At 41.8% G+C, this 12856-nt stretch overlaps 1 protein-coding gene across 4 annotated transcripts in view; it reads left to right on the top strand.

Moving 5' to 3' along the window:
* JAK1 (Janus kinase 1) overlaps nt 1-12248 on the top strand; it is a 98608-nt gene extending 86360 nt beyond the window's left edge. For all 4 annotated transcript variants that reach the window (XM_075936159.2, XM_075936161.2, XM_075936158.2 and 1 more), the window contains 12 exons: nt 341-428; nt 973-1100; nt 1484-1619; nt 2679-2830; nt 4211-4361; nt 5159-5253; nt 5742-5934; nt 7245-7369; nt 8616-8788; nt 9533-9650; nt 10340-10450; nt 11496-12248. In XM_075936159.2, coding sequence (XP_075792274.1) covers nt 341-428; nt 973-1100; nt 1484-1619; nt 2679-2830; nt 4211-4361; nt 5159-5253; nt 5742-5934; nt 7245-7369; nt 8616-8788; nt 9533-9650; nt 10340-10450; nt 11496-11597 — 1572 coding nt within the window. In that variant the 3' untranslated portion in view covers nt 11598-12248. The remainder of the gene's footprint in view (nt 1-340; nt 429-972; nt 1101-1483; nt 1620-2678; nt 2831-4210; nt 4362-5158; nt 5254-5741; nt 5935-7244; nt 7370-8615; nt 8789-9532; nt 9651-10339; nt 10451-11495) is intronic.
* Nucleotides 12249-12856: the final 608 nt, after the last annotated feature.

Genomic DNA, 12856 nt, shown 5'->3' with positions numbered 1-12856 from the left:
TCACTGTGTAGCCCCAGGAAATCAATTAACCTCTTTGTGCTTCAGTTTATTGCTTGTGAAGAGGAACCACTGTTTTATAGGAGGATGGTGAGGCTTAATATCGATAAGATGTTTTAAAAACCTTGGCTAAAGAGTTGGGACAGTACATTCAGTTTAAATGATAGCACCTTTGCTGCAGTGGTATTTATGTAGCACTCTTATTCTATGTTGATCCTGCATGTTACTAGGGACATATTGGTCTTTCCTGAATTTTATCACATTCAGTTGTTTCCATACATGCCTTGCTTTAGGATAGCCCTGAAATGCTGGTATTCACTCTTAATATTTCATTTTCTAACAGGCATTTTTTGAGACAGCAAGCATGATGAGGCAAATTTGCCACAAACACATCGTCTTCCTTCATGGGGTCTGTGTCCGTGATGTAGAAAGTGAGTTCATTTAGCATCTATCAGTTGCTCTTGTGATGTGAAAACATAAGCGATTGTAGGAAAGGCTGGTCTTTTTGGTCAGTGCTTAGCACAACAGGGTCCTAGTCCGTGACTGGAAGCCTGAGGCACTACTGCAATACATAAAAGTGGTGGCAGAATTGGAATGAGGAGCCTTTTCCTCAGTTTTGTATCATAGCAGAGAATTTCTCCTAATGGCACCTATCTTCAAACCCTGTTTATAAGAATGGTTTCCTTGGAGACCAGACTAGGCACTGCCTCCCCATTCATTGGCTGGGTTACCTCCCAAGTCAGGGATGATGGGGATATGGAATGTTGAAACTATTATGTAGCCAGTGGAACACTTTAATTCAGATTCTTCACAAGCAGTGATTTTGCTTAAGATGCATTAATACGGACACACTGGTTTGGTGCTGAAGCTCCAAACATGCATCTCTCCCATGAAAGATCCAGTTTTGCCCTGTGGCTTATTTCAGACATAGTACTGTTGTTGCTACATACTGAACACAGGACTCTATTTCTGTAGATATCATGGTTGAAGAGTTTGTTGAATTTGGACCACTGGATCTCTTTATGCACCGGAAAAGTGATGTTCTTACAACTCCTTGGAAATTCAAAGTAGCCAAACAGCTGGCAAGTGCATTAAGCTACTTGGTAAGTAGGTAGCATGCTAGTTAAGGAAAAGTACTCCTGTATTTTTTTGGGGGGAGGTTCTAAATTGCAAAACTAGTGTGCAACAGCTGCCAGTGGAATTCACTCTGACTTGGCCAAATCACTTAATGCCCTGTCCCCTCATTTACATTCCTCATAAAAGAGATGGTTTTTACAAAGTGCATTAAGATATGTGGGTGGAAGTGCCATGTAAGTGTGAAGTATACCCCTTTCTCATGCTTCAGGAGCATTTCTCCCAAGCTATATTTTGGAGCTTGGCCTGCAACTTTGGATACTTTACATCTCACTCTTGAACTATATAAACACACGTACTTGCATAACCTGGTTGAACCGTTGTATTTACTGTATCCCTCTTTTGCATATAGGAGGATAAAGAGTTGGTACACGGGAATGTTTGCACAAAAAATATACTGTTGGCAAGAGAGGGAATTGACCATGAATATGGTCCTTTCATTAAACTGAGTGACCCAGGAATTCCAATAACTGTGCTATCCAGACAAGGTACTGTATAAAACCAGATTACTCATTTTACTATGTTTGGGAAGGAAGAGAGAAAACATTAATTTACCAGATAGTTCCTTCCAGTTCAGAGTAAGGATGTTAAAATACAGTTAATGGACTAGTCAACGGAATTTCCATCGACTAGTCGATAGGCACTTCTGCATTCCTCCTTTGAAATGTACAAGAGCCCCAGCAAGGGCCAGCGGGAAGTCCTGTGACTCCGGGCTGCACGCGGCGTGCCTGCTTTGAAATGCACAAGAATCCCCAGTGGGGGCTCTTGTGCATTTTCAAAGCCATGGAGTCGATGATCATCGGGGGACTCCCCACCTGACTCTGGGCTCCATGGCTGCCCTTTTGAATTGCGTGGAGATGGTGTTTTAAAGGGGCAGCCTGCCGTACAGCTGATCCATGGATCAGCTGTGCAGCGTCCACTTTGGGGTTTCCAAGTGGCAGCACTGCTGTGCAGTGCTGGAACTTTGAAGTCCCCACCCACCGTTTCCTCTGTCTGTTTCACAGAGGCAGCAAAGGGGAGGGGAGGATGTCGACTAGTCAAAAGACTATCTGATAAGCAAATGCTTATTGGATAGTCAACTAGTCTTTAACATCCTTAGTTCAGAGCCCGGTATCACTCTCTCCCATTGTGTACAGTTTTGTGGATGCATGTAGTAATGTGAACTGTTGCCTATGTTGCATGCATGCTAGATTTTGCTAGCTTTGCATTCTGCATGCACATACAATTTATAACAAGCAACACCGAGTTTAATGAGCTAGTGAAAGAGGCATCCCAGTTTTGAGAAGTTCTTAGGGCACATCCAAAACTTCCCAAAATCATAGGGATATACTGTGAATTGGGTGTGGGCAGAGGGGAAAAGAAGGATTGCAGATTAAACAATTCTCCAAAGCCAGGTTTCTGCTCCAGAAGGGTAACAGTTACTTTTTGTGAAAACTATTGATTTATTAAATGGCTGTAGTGCACTACTGTGCTGAATAAATTGGCAATTTTTCTAGCCCTTAGTTAAACTGAACTCCAGCTCATGTAAACTCTATCTTTTATGTAAGAATGTGTTGAACGAATCCCTTGGATTGCACCTGAATGTGTTGAAGATTCAAAAAATTTAAGTGTTGCAGCAGATAAGTGGAGTTTTGGCACAACACTGTGGGAAATCTGCTACAATGGAGAAGCACCCCTGAAAGATAAGACGTTAGCAGAGGTAAAAGTCTGTTTCCTAAGTCTGACCTTGATGTGTGAAATGCATCTTCTTTTGTGCACTTACTGTTTCCATACTAGAGTTGACAGTAGTTGAGTATTTTCTGTTCATCCAACTATTTAAATCCCATGTAGAAATTCAGTATAGGAGAGTTTGCTGAGGAGGAGGAGGATGCTTAGAATATTTCAAGTGTAAAGTAGGAAGTGGGCTTTGCCTGACGACAAAGAGAAATAACTAATGCTTAACTACTGACCCTGTATCAGCTTTTTGAAGGTGGGATTTCTGTCATGAGTGATTAGTGCTAATGGAGGAGCTTTTGAGGCACCCATGTCAAAGGGTTGCATATATGACATTTAAATCACAGTTTATCCTGAAGCACTGGACAAGTAAGACACAAAGTTTCAATTAAGTTTAGTTACCTCTGGGGAGGAGGGCAAGACCCAGCCAGCACACTGCATGTGAGAGAGAGAAGGGCATGCAGCAGAGCAGAGCACTGCATTCACTGATACTGCCAGATGGAAATTTCACCCTCCATTTTGTCTTTCACAGGTTTCATTGATTTAAATGTTTTTTAAAGCCACTCCCAAGATTCAAACAGAAGCCCCTATGATCAGTAGTCACCTCTGTGTCTGGATTTAATTGAAATAACACAGCTTCTTTTTTGAATAGTTGATTGCAATCACTGACTCTCCCATGTTAATTAACACACAGCCCCCTCCTTACTCCCAACCATTTATCCCTTCAGTCAGAGCTCTTCCAGTAACACTGGTTTCCTGTAGTCTGAAACTAGGGATGTTAAACTGTTAACCAGTAGGCATACCGGAAGTATGAGGCTTACCAGTATGTGAACTGGTTAACTAGCCCTTGTTAGTTAACTTCCGCAGCTGTGCCGGGTTGGAGCAGCCCCAGCTGCAGAAGGGCCAACGGACTGGGCCCCAGGGCTATGGTGCGGTAATGGGATCTAAGTTAAATCGGTTAAGCACTTTCATTCAGTCAGTTAACTGTTCTATCATTCCTATCTGAAACAATTCACTGAGGTAGACAGGGTTCCCTCCCCTTCCCAACAATACCCTGCTGGGGTCTCTTCATTTGTCATAGTTCTCTTTCATGCTGGGATTTCTCCTTTCTTTCTTCCACCCTCCCTTAATGCCTGGTGACCCATTCCTATTTCCTTTCCCCATTCCTCCCAGCCATACGTTAGGACTGGTTGCTCCCTCTGCCCTGCTCCTCTTCTCTCACCAGCCTGGGGTTCCTAAAAAGTTTCTGAGAGAGATCAAAATCCGATTTATCCTGGAAAGTGTCTTATGATAGGTGTGTAGTTAAATTATGGTTCTGTAATTTAAGGTCTACAATACATAGAGGAGTTTCTGTCTTGCCTTACAGAAGGAGAGATTCTATGAAGGGCATTTCATGTTGGTAACACCATCCTGTAAGGAACTAGCTGATCTCATGAAGCAGTGCATGAACTATGACCCCAATCAGAGGCCATTTTTCAGAGCCATTATGAGAGACATCAATAAAGTGGAAGAACAAAGTAAGAAATGATTTTGCCTGTTGGTGTGATATTAAAGGAAGGTTGATTTATTTGGCTAAGTTGGATGCTTCAGTGCATGAAGTTATACTAATTCACTGTGACAACATGTACTGGTAGCAGAAATTCGATGTGGGGAGGGAGTTTTATACTGTTGAAACAATTGGAGTAAAACATGGCTGTGAATATGTGCAAAGACGGTGCAATTTCTATGTTGCATGTGGGTTAAGTCAGTTGAAAGATTGCAGCCAGTTTTGATGGTGGGAATGTCCAGCTATGTCATATTCCAGTTTTGAGACTGGAATAATCTGGGAGTCTTAATCGGGGCACAGATGTTGGCACAGCAGTTACTAAAGGGCATTATTCAAAGGAAACTTGTATGTGTGGCCTTACCATTAGTCTGTTAAATGTTCTGTTCAGAGTGCTCTAACACTAAAAAAAACTAGTCCTCATATCATCACTGGAAAGGGTGTGTGGGACTACCTAAAATAATCTTCCCCTTCTGTAGGTAGGGAAACTGGGAATCTAAATCTGAATCTTGGAGAAGACCCCACAAGGAGCCAGCAGTTTAGCAGAGCAAGGGGTGGAGACAAGTAGCAGAAAAGATGGGCAAACAACAGGACGTTATCAGTGAGGGCTCCAGGGAAGAAGTGGCCACTTGAAGTAGGGATAGACGTGAATCAAGAGTTTTTACTGGGAGATTTGGACATGAGTAAAGATGGTCCTAAAATCCGAAAAATAAGGGGACTGTGTAGGACCTTGTTTAACTTGGAGTGTGTTGATGCTGTTTTCCATGTCAGATCCTGATATTGTCTCTGAGAAGACACCATTTGCTGAAGTTGATCCTACTCTCTTTGAAAAACGGTTTTTGAAAAGAATCCGAGATTTGGGAGAGGTAAGTAAAGTGGCGTATTCAGGCCATGACATCAAGAAGCAGGGATATAACTGAGCCTTGTCTCTCTCTGACACTGCTTCCTAGCAGCATTACCTGCCAACCAAGGAATTGTCCCAGGGCAGAGAAGTCTTTGTGGAAGAAGAGGTGCTCTGCCCTTTTAAGCAGATTGTTGGAGGGGTGGAGAAAGGAATTATTTGCAGGCACCTGCATTGCACAGGAGCTGGGATAGCATAAGTTCAATAATCAAGGATAAAGCCAAGCATGGTGCACTCCACATTCAGATTTGAGGCAAAATCTAGCCCAGGGAGATCAAAATTCACTGTCAATTTGTTACCAGAGGAGCAACATCTTCATTCTGCATCTTTTGAAGTACCCTTTCTGTAGCATGATGAGAGAACCTGAATTGTAAATGCCTGAAGTACTGCACTGACCATTATCTGGCTTGTGATCACAGTCCAAAATGGTTTCCTTTTTTCTTTTAAAATCAGGGTCACTTTGGCAAAGTTGAACTCTGCAGGTATGATCCAGAAGGTGATAATACAGGAGAGCAGGTGGCAGTCAAGTCTCTGAAACCTGAGAGTGGTGGAAATCATATCGCTGATCTGAAGAAAGAAATTGAAATCTTGAGGAATCTTTATCATGAAAACATTGTCAAATACAAAGGAATTTGCATAGAAGATGGTAAGTTTTTGAGTAGAAGATTAAAAATATAAAATTTTAACTTCTGGGTTACAGAAGTTAAAATCCCTCTGAAGTTTCTCCTCTTCAGTTCTTATACTCTTAAAACTGTCAAGTGCCCACACTAGGAATGTTAAATTTAGATTAATTGGCTAATCAAATAGTTGATCCAATTTGCATCAACTGTTTGATTAGTAGATAAGGACTCCTCTGCCTTTGAAGTGTAGCAACAGCCCCATGGCTGTTACTACACTTCAAAGGCAAAAGCACTGCTGGGAGCACAGGGCCACCTGGGGACTCAAGCAGTCCCTCGCTGGCCCCATCTCCCTGCAGCGTTTCAAAGCAGCAGTGCCACATAGATCCCGGGGTCAGCAGGAGAGTCCGCAGCTGAGCCTGGGCTCCATGTGGTGCTGCCACTTTGAAGCACTCCCTTCTCTCTCTCTCTCTCTCTCTCTCTCCTCCCCCTCCCCCTTTGCTGCCCCTTTCTGATAGATGCAGCAAGGGGTGGGAAGGGAGGGGAGAGTGACTAGTTGACTAGTGTGTCAACTATCCGATAAGCATTTGCAAAAAGGAAATGTGCAATTAACTGTCTCAATTACAATCCCATGAAAAATAGGGCCTTTATTTTGAAAACATAGACATAATGATAACTGTACCTCATATCCAAAGCAATTGTGTTGCCCTGCTGTTCCTGAGATCTCATTTACATTGAGTTCTTCACTTGGCTTTGTCATATTAAATATTTCTGCATTCTTCAGCTGTCACAACGATCACTAGTTTAAAAAGTCAGCATTTGGCAACAGAAACCAGTTATCTTCCTATAATTGTGTACAGCGTCCAGCACCAAGTGTGCTGACAATGCTGATTGTAGCCTTTGGATAATACAGCCAGGAATATAAATGTTAATTCCAAGTATAGGAACCTCCCTGGTACCTTAGGACTTGTCTACATTATGCCGGGGATCAACGCTGCAGCGATTGATCCACCAGCCCTCAATAGAGTACATCTACTTAGACATGATAAATCAATCTGTTATTACTCTCCCATCGACACTGGTAGCTCATCAAGACGAGAAGAGTAGCTGACATCGATGGGAGAGCAGCCCACACCTACCTTACCGCATGCAAGATGCTGCAGTGAGTATATCGACTTCAGCTATGCTATTTGCATAGCTGAAGTAGATCGGCTGTGGGGTTTAGTGTAGACAAGGCCTTAGATACCACTAAGGTGCCAATTATAGAGCAAGCCTGGTAGGATCAGTATTTGAGCTGAAGTTTTGGGAAATGAGCATTCTTACTCATTCTTGTTTTCAGGAGGAAGTGGGATCAAACTCATAATGGAGTTTCTTCCATCTGGAAGCCTAAAGGAATATCTCCCACGAAATAAGAGCAAAATCACTCTCAAACATCAGCTCCGTTATGCAGTTCAGATCTGCAAGGTAAGCCTGGAAATAGTCTTTCAGTGCTCTGTGTCTGTTTAATTTGTACGTATTTAGAAAGCATGGGCTGGGATTGGTGGGGAATGGGAAGGCTCTGTAAATGAACAAGTTCCCTGCTTCTAGTAGCTAGTGTTTCTTACCAAGTATCCAGCAGCTGAAACATAATGGAGATACCGCTACAGAGCAAGCGGCTGGAAAATGAGTGGTTTTGAAGACTGAAAGAAGGGCGCTTGGCATGTGAAAAGCTGGTGGCAGTTCCAGCAAAGAGGGTTGGAGGGTCAAGTTGCTAAGCAGAGATGTGGCAGGACAAAAAAGTAGCATTCAAGAGGGAGACCATGGGAGGTGCACAGAGGAGCTGAAACAAGAGCTAAGCAGTAGGCAAGAGGCAAGCTGTGTGGGCTTTCAGAAGTGAGGACAAGGATTGTGCACTTGAGGCAGAAAATGAGGGAGTAAGTGGAATGATGAGGTCACAACTCCAGGAGTGGAAGAGTATGGTTAGGCAAGTGAGGAGTGGAGGGGACAGCCAGGTCGTGAGCTTGGGAGAACGATAGAGTAGGCATTGGTGATGTGGGATTAGATACAATTTCAGATGCATTTAGATGGGTCATTAGGGAATAGATGCTGGAAAGAAGCGAGGTGCGACACTAAACATAGGCCAGAAAAGCAGATCAGGCTACCAAAGCAGGCCAAGGGCAGAGTTTAGGCAGGGGAGGGGAACCTAAGGCCCAGGGGCTGAATGCAGCCCATGGATTGCCTGGATTCAGCCCTGAGGCTTGGGGCTCTCCCCGCCCCCAGCATTGTGGAGCCTGCACTGGCAGTCCAGACCTCCCATTATCCCCCCCTTCCCCTCTGTGGGGCTGGAGCACACAAAATCTACTAGCCTGGGCCTCCCTAGGCTCTGGGGAGTGTCTTTCTCCTCAGTCAGGGGTCACATCAGTGTGAGGGTTTGGGGTTTTTTGGGTTTTTTTTTTGCTTTTCAGTTGGGTGTTGCCCCCAACTGATTTTTCTGTGCGTCAGGAACCCCTAACCCAAAAAGGTTCCCCAGCCCAGTTTAGAAGGAGGAGCAGCTGAAGACAGACTTACATAGTGGAGGAGGGGGAAGAGAGAAGAGCTCACCAGTAGACATGAGCAAGTGAGTGAGGTAGCAGAGAAGCTGGTGAGCTGATTTATGAAAGGAGGTGGGGAAAACATGGCTCTGAGCACCTGGAGAGTTAGTGTAACTGTTTGTTTTTTTTTCCTTCTTCAGGGAATGGATTATTTGGGCTCTCGTCAGTATGTTCACCGGGATTTAGCAGCAAGAAATGTCCTAGTTGAAAGTGAGAACCGAGTGAAGATTGGGGATTTTGGCCTCACCAAAGTAATTGAAACCAATAAGGAGTACTACACGGTCAAAGATGATCTCGACAGTCCTGTGTTTTGGTAATGGGATACAACAACTTAACTTTGTTAAATAGCCTGTGTAATCCTAGAATCATAGTATGGAAGGGATCTTGAGAAGTCATATAGTTCAGTGCCCTGCACACAGGGAGGAATAAGTATTTAGACCATCTCTGAAAAGTGTTTTTCCAACCTTCTCTGGAAAAACTCCAATATAATGTAGTCATTTAACCTGCTCCAGGCAATGAACACTTTCTCAATCTGTCTTTCTGGTTTGATAAGTCGTGTTTTCCCAAGTTAAGTAAAGCACAACACACAAATTTCATATTGCCATCCACACTTCTTTATTTCCAATTACACTTTATATTTCTTCTTTGACTTGTATGCCAAAGCAGAGGATGGATCACTTGATTACCTATTTTGTTCATTTACCCCCTGAAACACCTAACATTGGCCACTGTTAGAAGACAGGATACTGGGCTAGACAGCCTTGTGGTCTGACTTAGTATGGCCACTTTTATGATGTGCTTCATAAGGGCTTTACTTGGATGGTATATTTTAGTGGCTTGTGTAACAGCTTGAGCCTTGTGGTGAGAAGGACTAGGTGCATATAATTCCTTTTACATACTCATATGTTCCTGAATTCCACACTCATGGTACCATAGGCAAATTATTTTACATGCATGTTGGTTAAGCTATCAGTTTTACAGCCGATGTGTATGTATGTATTTGAGTGAACTTGTGCAGCACTTACTGAAATGTAATAGAGCAACATTATATTTATAGGTATGCTCCAGAATGTCTGCTTCAGAGCAAGTTTTATATTGCTTCAGATGTCTGGTCATTTGGAGTGACGCTATACGAACTACTGACCTACTGTGATTCAGAGTCCAGTCCAATGGCGGTGAGTGATTGTGAAAGGAAATGTTAATTCAATATTTAGTGATTGATTTTTAATTCAGCACTAATTCTGCTCATGAATATCTTTACAAAAATTAGTCTCAGAGGGGTAGCCACGTTAGTCTGTATCTGTAAAAACAAGGTGTCCTTTGGCACCTTAAAGACTAACAGGAATCTGAGGAAGTGTTTTGACCCATGAAATGTTTTTTATGCCCCAAAAAATCTGTTGGTCTTACAGGACTCCTCATTGATTTTAGAGGGAAAAAAAGCAACTCGAGCTTTGTTTAAAAAGACTGGACCTAAGTCATTATGTTATGGCTTATTCAAAATCAATCAAGAGGTGGAATGAATTTCTCTAGCATAGGAAAACAAAAGGCCCAGATGGTTCTTTTCAACCATGAACTCTCCCATCTCGATGCTCAAACCATCACTAAACATTCTTGTTTAAGAACAAATGTGCATGTCTACACGTGGGTATTAAGTGCCACATTAAAGAAGCCATGTTTAAAAAATTGTTTTCTGTAGTCTCACAATGGGATGGTGAAGTAATGAGAATACTCCATGCTACTCTCTGAATGCAGGTTGATTATTGGTCTTCATTTTGAGAGGGAGTATTTTTCATGTCAAGTTAAACTTGTATTCATTTGTTGAGAATTGTAAATAAATGATCCATGTGGCTTTTACTTGTTACAGGAATTTTTGAAAATGATTGGCCCAACTCAAGGCCAGATGACAGTAACAAGGCTTGTGCGTGTATTAGGAGAAGGAAAACGCTTGCCACGTCCGCCAAACTGCCCAGAAGAGGTAAATACTAGACTGTTAAGCAAATATACACATACTTTCCTTCAAGTTTTTAAAGCTTTATTTTAAATGTTTTGCTAATGAAATTCCAAAGTCTGACACTCCATGATAGCAGAAACTTCTTTAAGATCTGAATTCCATATAATTTGTTATATATTCCTTTGATTTCTGAAGTATAGAACTGATGCATGTGTATTGCACTCAGGCTCATATAGACACCCCATTAACCAGAAGGTCAAAGTGGGACCATCAGTAACTTAACCAAAGGCCTTTTCCATGTGAGCTAAAGGATAACTCTTTTCCCCTTTAAGTAACTAACAATTAGTGCCTGAGGCTAGGTCTACACTATATAGCCTTTTTTCGGAAAAAGCTATGCAAATTGCACTCCGCAATTTGCGTAGCTTTTTCCGGAAGAGGCTTTTCCCCCATTTCACCCTGTCTAGATGGGGTAAAATGGCGGAAAAGCCTAGTCTTTCAGAGGAGCCCTTATTCCTTGTAGAACGAGGTAGACAGGGCTCCCAGAAAGAGCTCGTTTGCTCTTCCACTTTTTTTTGTGGAAGAGCAAATGCGTTTCCTGGATGCGGTGAAGTTTTTCTGGAAAACCCCTGCAGTCTAGACATACCCTGAGCCAACTCCCACTGGAGTTCTTTGCTTCCTATTGATGTTAGAGAGAAGTGGATCAAGCTTTTAGTCACTAGATCCCAGAGCTAGTGTTACACTTCAATACTTTATGGCTGTCTTGTTCTGTACAGCATATAGCCTGCAATGCTAAAAGGACCCTTAGCTAAAGGTGATGTGGTTTTTCTACCTGTTCTCATATAACATTATACCTGATACTTTTTTTTTAAAGTTAAAGGTAGCTGCCCATCTGGGTTGAGAAAAAGCAATGAAAGTTCACTTTGGTGCAGGTCCTCAGCTAGTGTAAAATCCTCCTGGCTTTGTTGTCTTGAGTGGAACTACTCTAGTTTACACCGGCTGAGGAGCTGGTCCTTTAATGAAAATGAATAATCTATTCTTCACCCTTTTAAAAAACATTTCTCATTGCTAGGTGGACCAACTGATGAGGAAATGTTGGATAAACAATCCAGGTGACCGGACGACCTTTCAAAATCTTATTCAAGGATTTGAGGCTCTTATAAATAAATTATAATTAACATTTTTGTATTGTCAGTGCTTTAAATGTATGTTACATAGAAATGCCCAGGTCCTTTTAACTGCCATAGTTTGTACTCTGCCTATGCTAATCTATATTTAAGGTTTTTTTTTTTCCCAGCAGTTATTTTTTGGCATAATGAACATTTGCATCAACATATAAATCCTCCAGCAGAAAATCTTTAAGCACTCTGCGTCTGTTAGAGTTTTACTTATTAGAAAAGGTTTATTCATTGATCCATCATTCAGATTTTACTGGACTAACCCAAATCAGAAAGAACTGTGAAGAAAGGGGATTTATGATGGCCATAGGCAATGTTCCCTCTAATTTGTTCTATCAAGGTGGAGAATAAATTTTATGTGCACCTCCAGTAGAAACGCATGCTGTGAGTGCTCTTCTAATCAGCTGGAAGCACATTGATTAGAACTATCCATAGCAATTTAATTGCTTTTTCAAATATGGAATTAATTTTTAGGAGAGTAGAAAGGAGATTGGGGGAAGGGAGGTGGCTGAGCAAAAAAAGTCCTCTCCTTTAGATGCACCAGTATTTTTTAAAATTCCTGGTACATAAAATTCAGTTCAGACACTATCTACATCAATGGTGTCTAATCACACAGCTTTAACCTACAATTTGAAGTCTTGAGTTTTTGTGTATTAAAAATTAAATAAAACATATGCATGTAAATATTCCAAAAAAGCATTTGCCAGCTTTTGAGAGTTTGCATTACAGTGCAGGAAGCCCAGTTTCTTCTTATAGCTGCTTTTTTTTTTTAACTAAAACAAAACCTCGTAAGATAAATACCTTCCATCATTTTTATAGCATCCTATAAACTCAATTACAGTTATTCTAGAATATGCAGGAGAGCTGCACCATAGGAAAGTGGCGAAGGGAAATTAAATACCTTATTTTCTTAACACACCTCCCAAATGTGTACACTAGGCCATTACTATGATGAGCCATGGGAAGCATTCTCCACTGATGTGTGGGTTAGCTTTGACATAAGAGGAGTTAAGAGTAATTCTGAGGATTTTCCTGGATGCTACATTTTTTTTGGGCCAGACATTTTCTGTTCTGCACTTCCTTGAATTTGTTAACATCTGTTTAAAAAAACAAATTAAATAGGGCTGTAGAAACTTATCCCCAAGTTTCTGCAATAGAAACAGTATTTGGAACTAAACTTGCTGTGCAGTCATCTACCACATATACAGTTAACCAGTGGGGCCAGTCTGGGACTGTTTGTTACATACACCAAAAC

This window comes from Pelodiscus sinensis, chromosome 9 (genome assembly GCF_052426305.1).
Source record: "Pelodiscus sinensis isolate ZL-2025 chromosome 9, ASM5242630v1, whole genome shotgun sequence".
NCBI lineage: Eukaryota > Metazoa > Chordata > Testudines > Trionychidae > Pelodiscus > Pelodiscus sinensis.
Note: the sequence above shows the minus strand (reverse complement) of the source record. Positions and strands in the feature narration are given on the sequence as shown.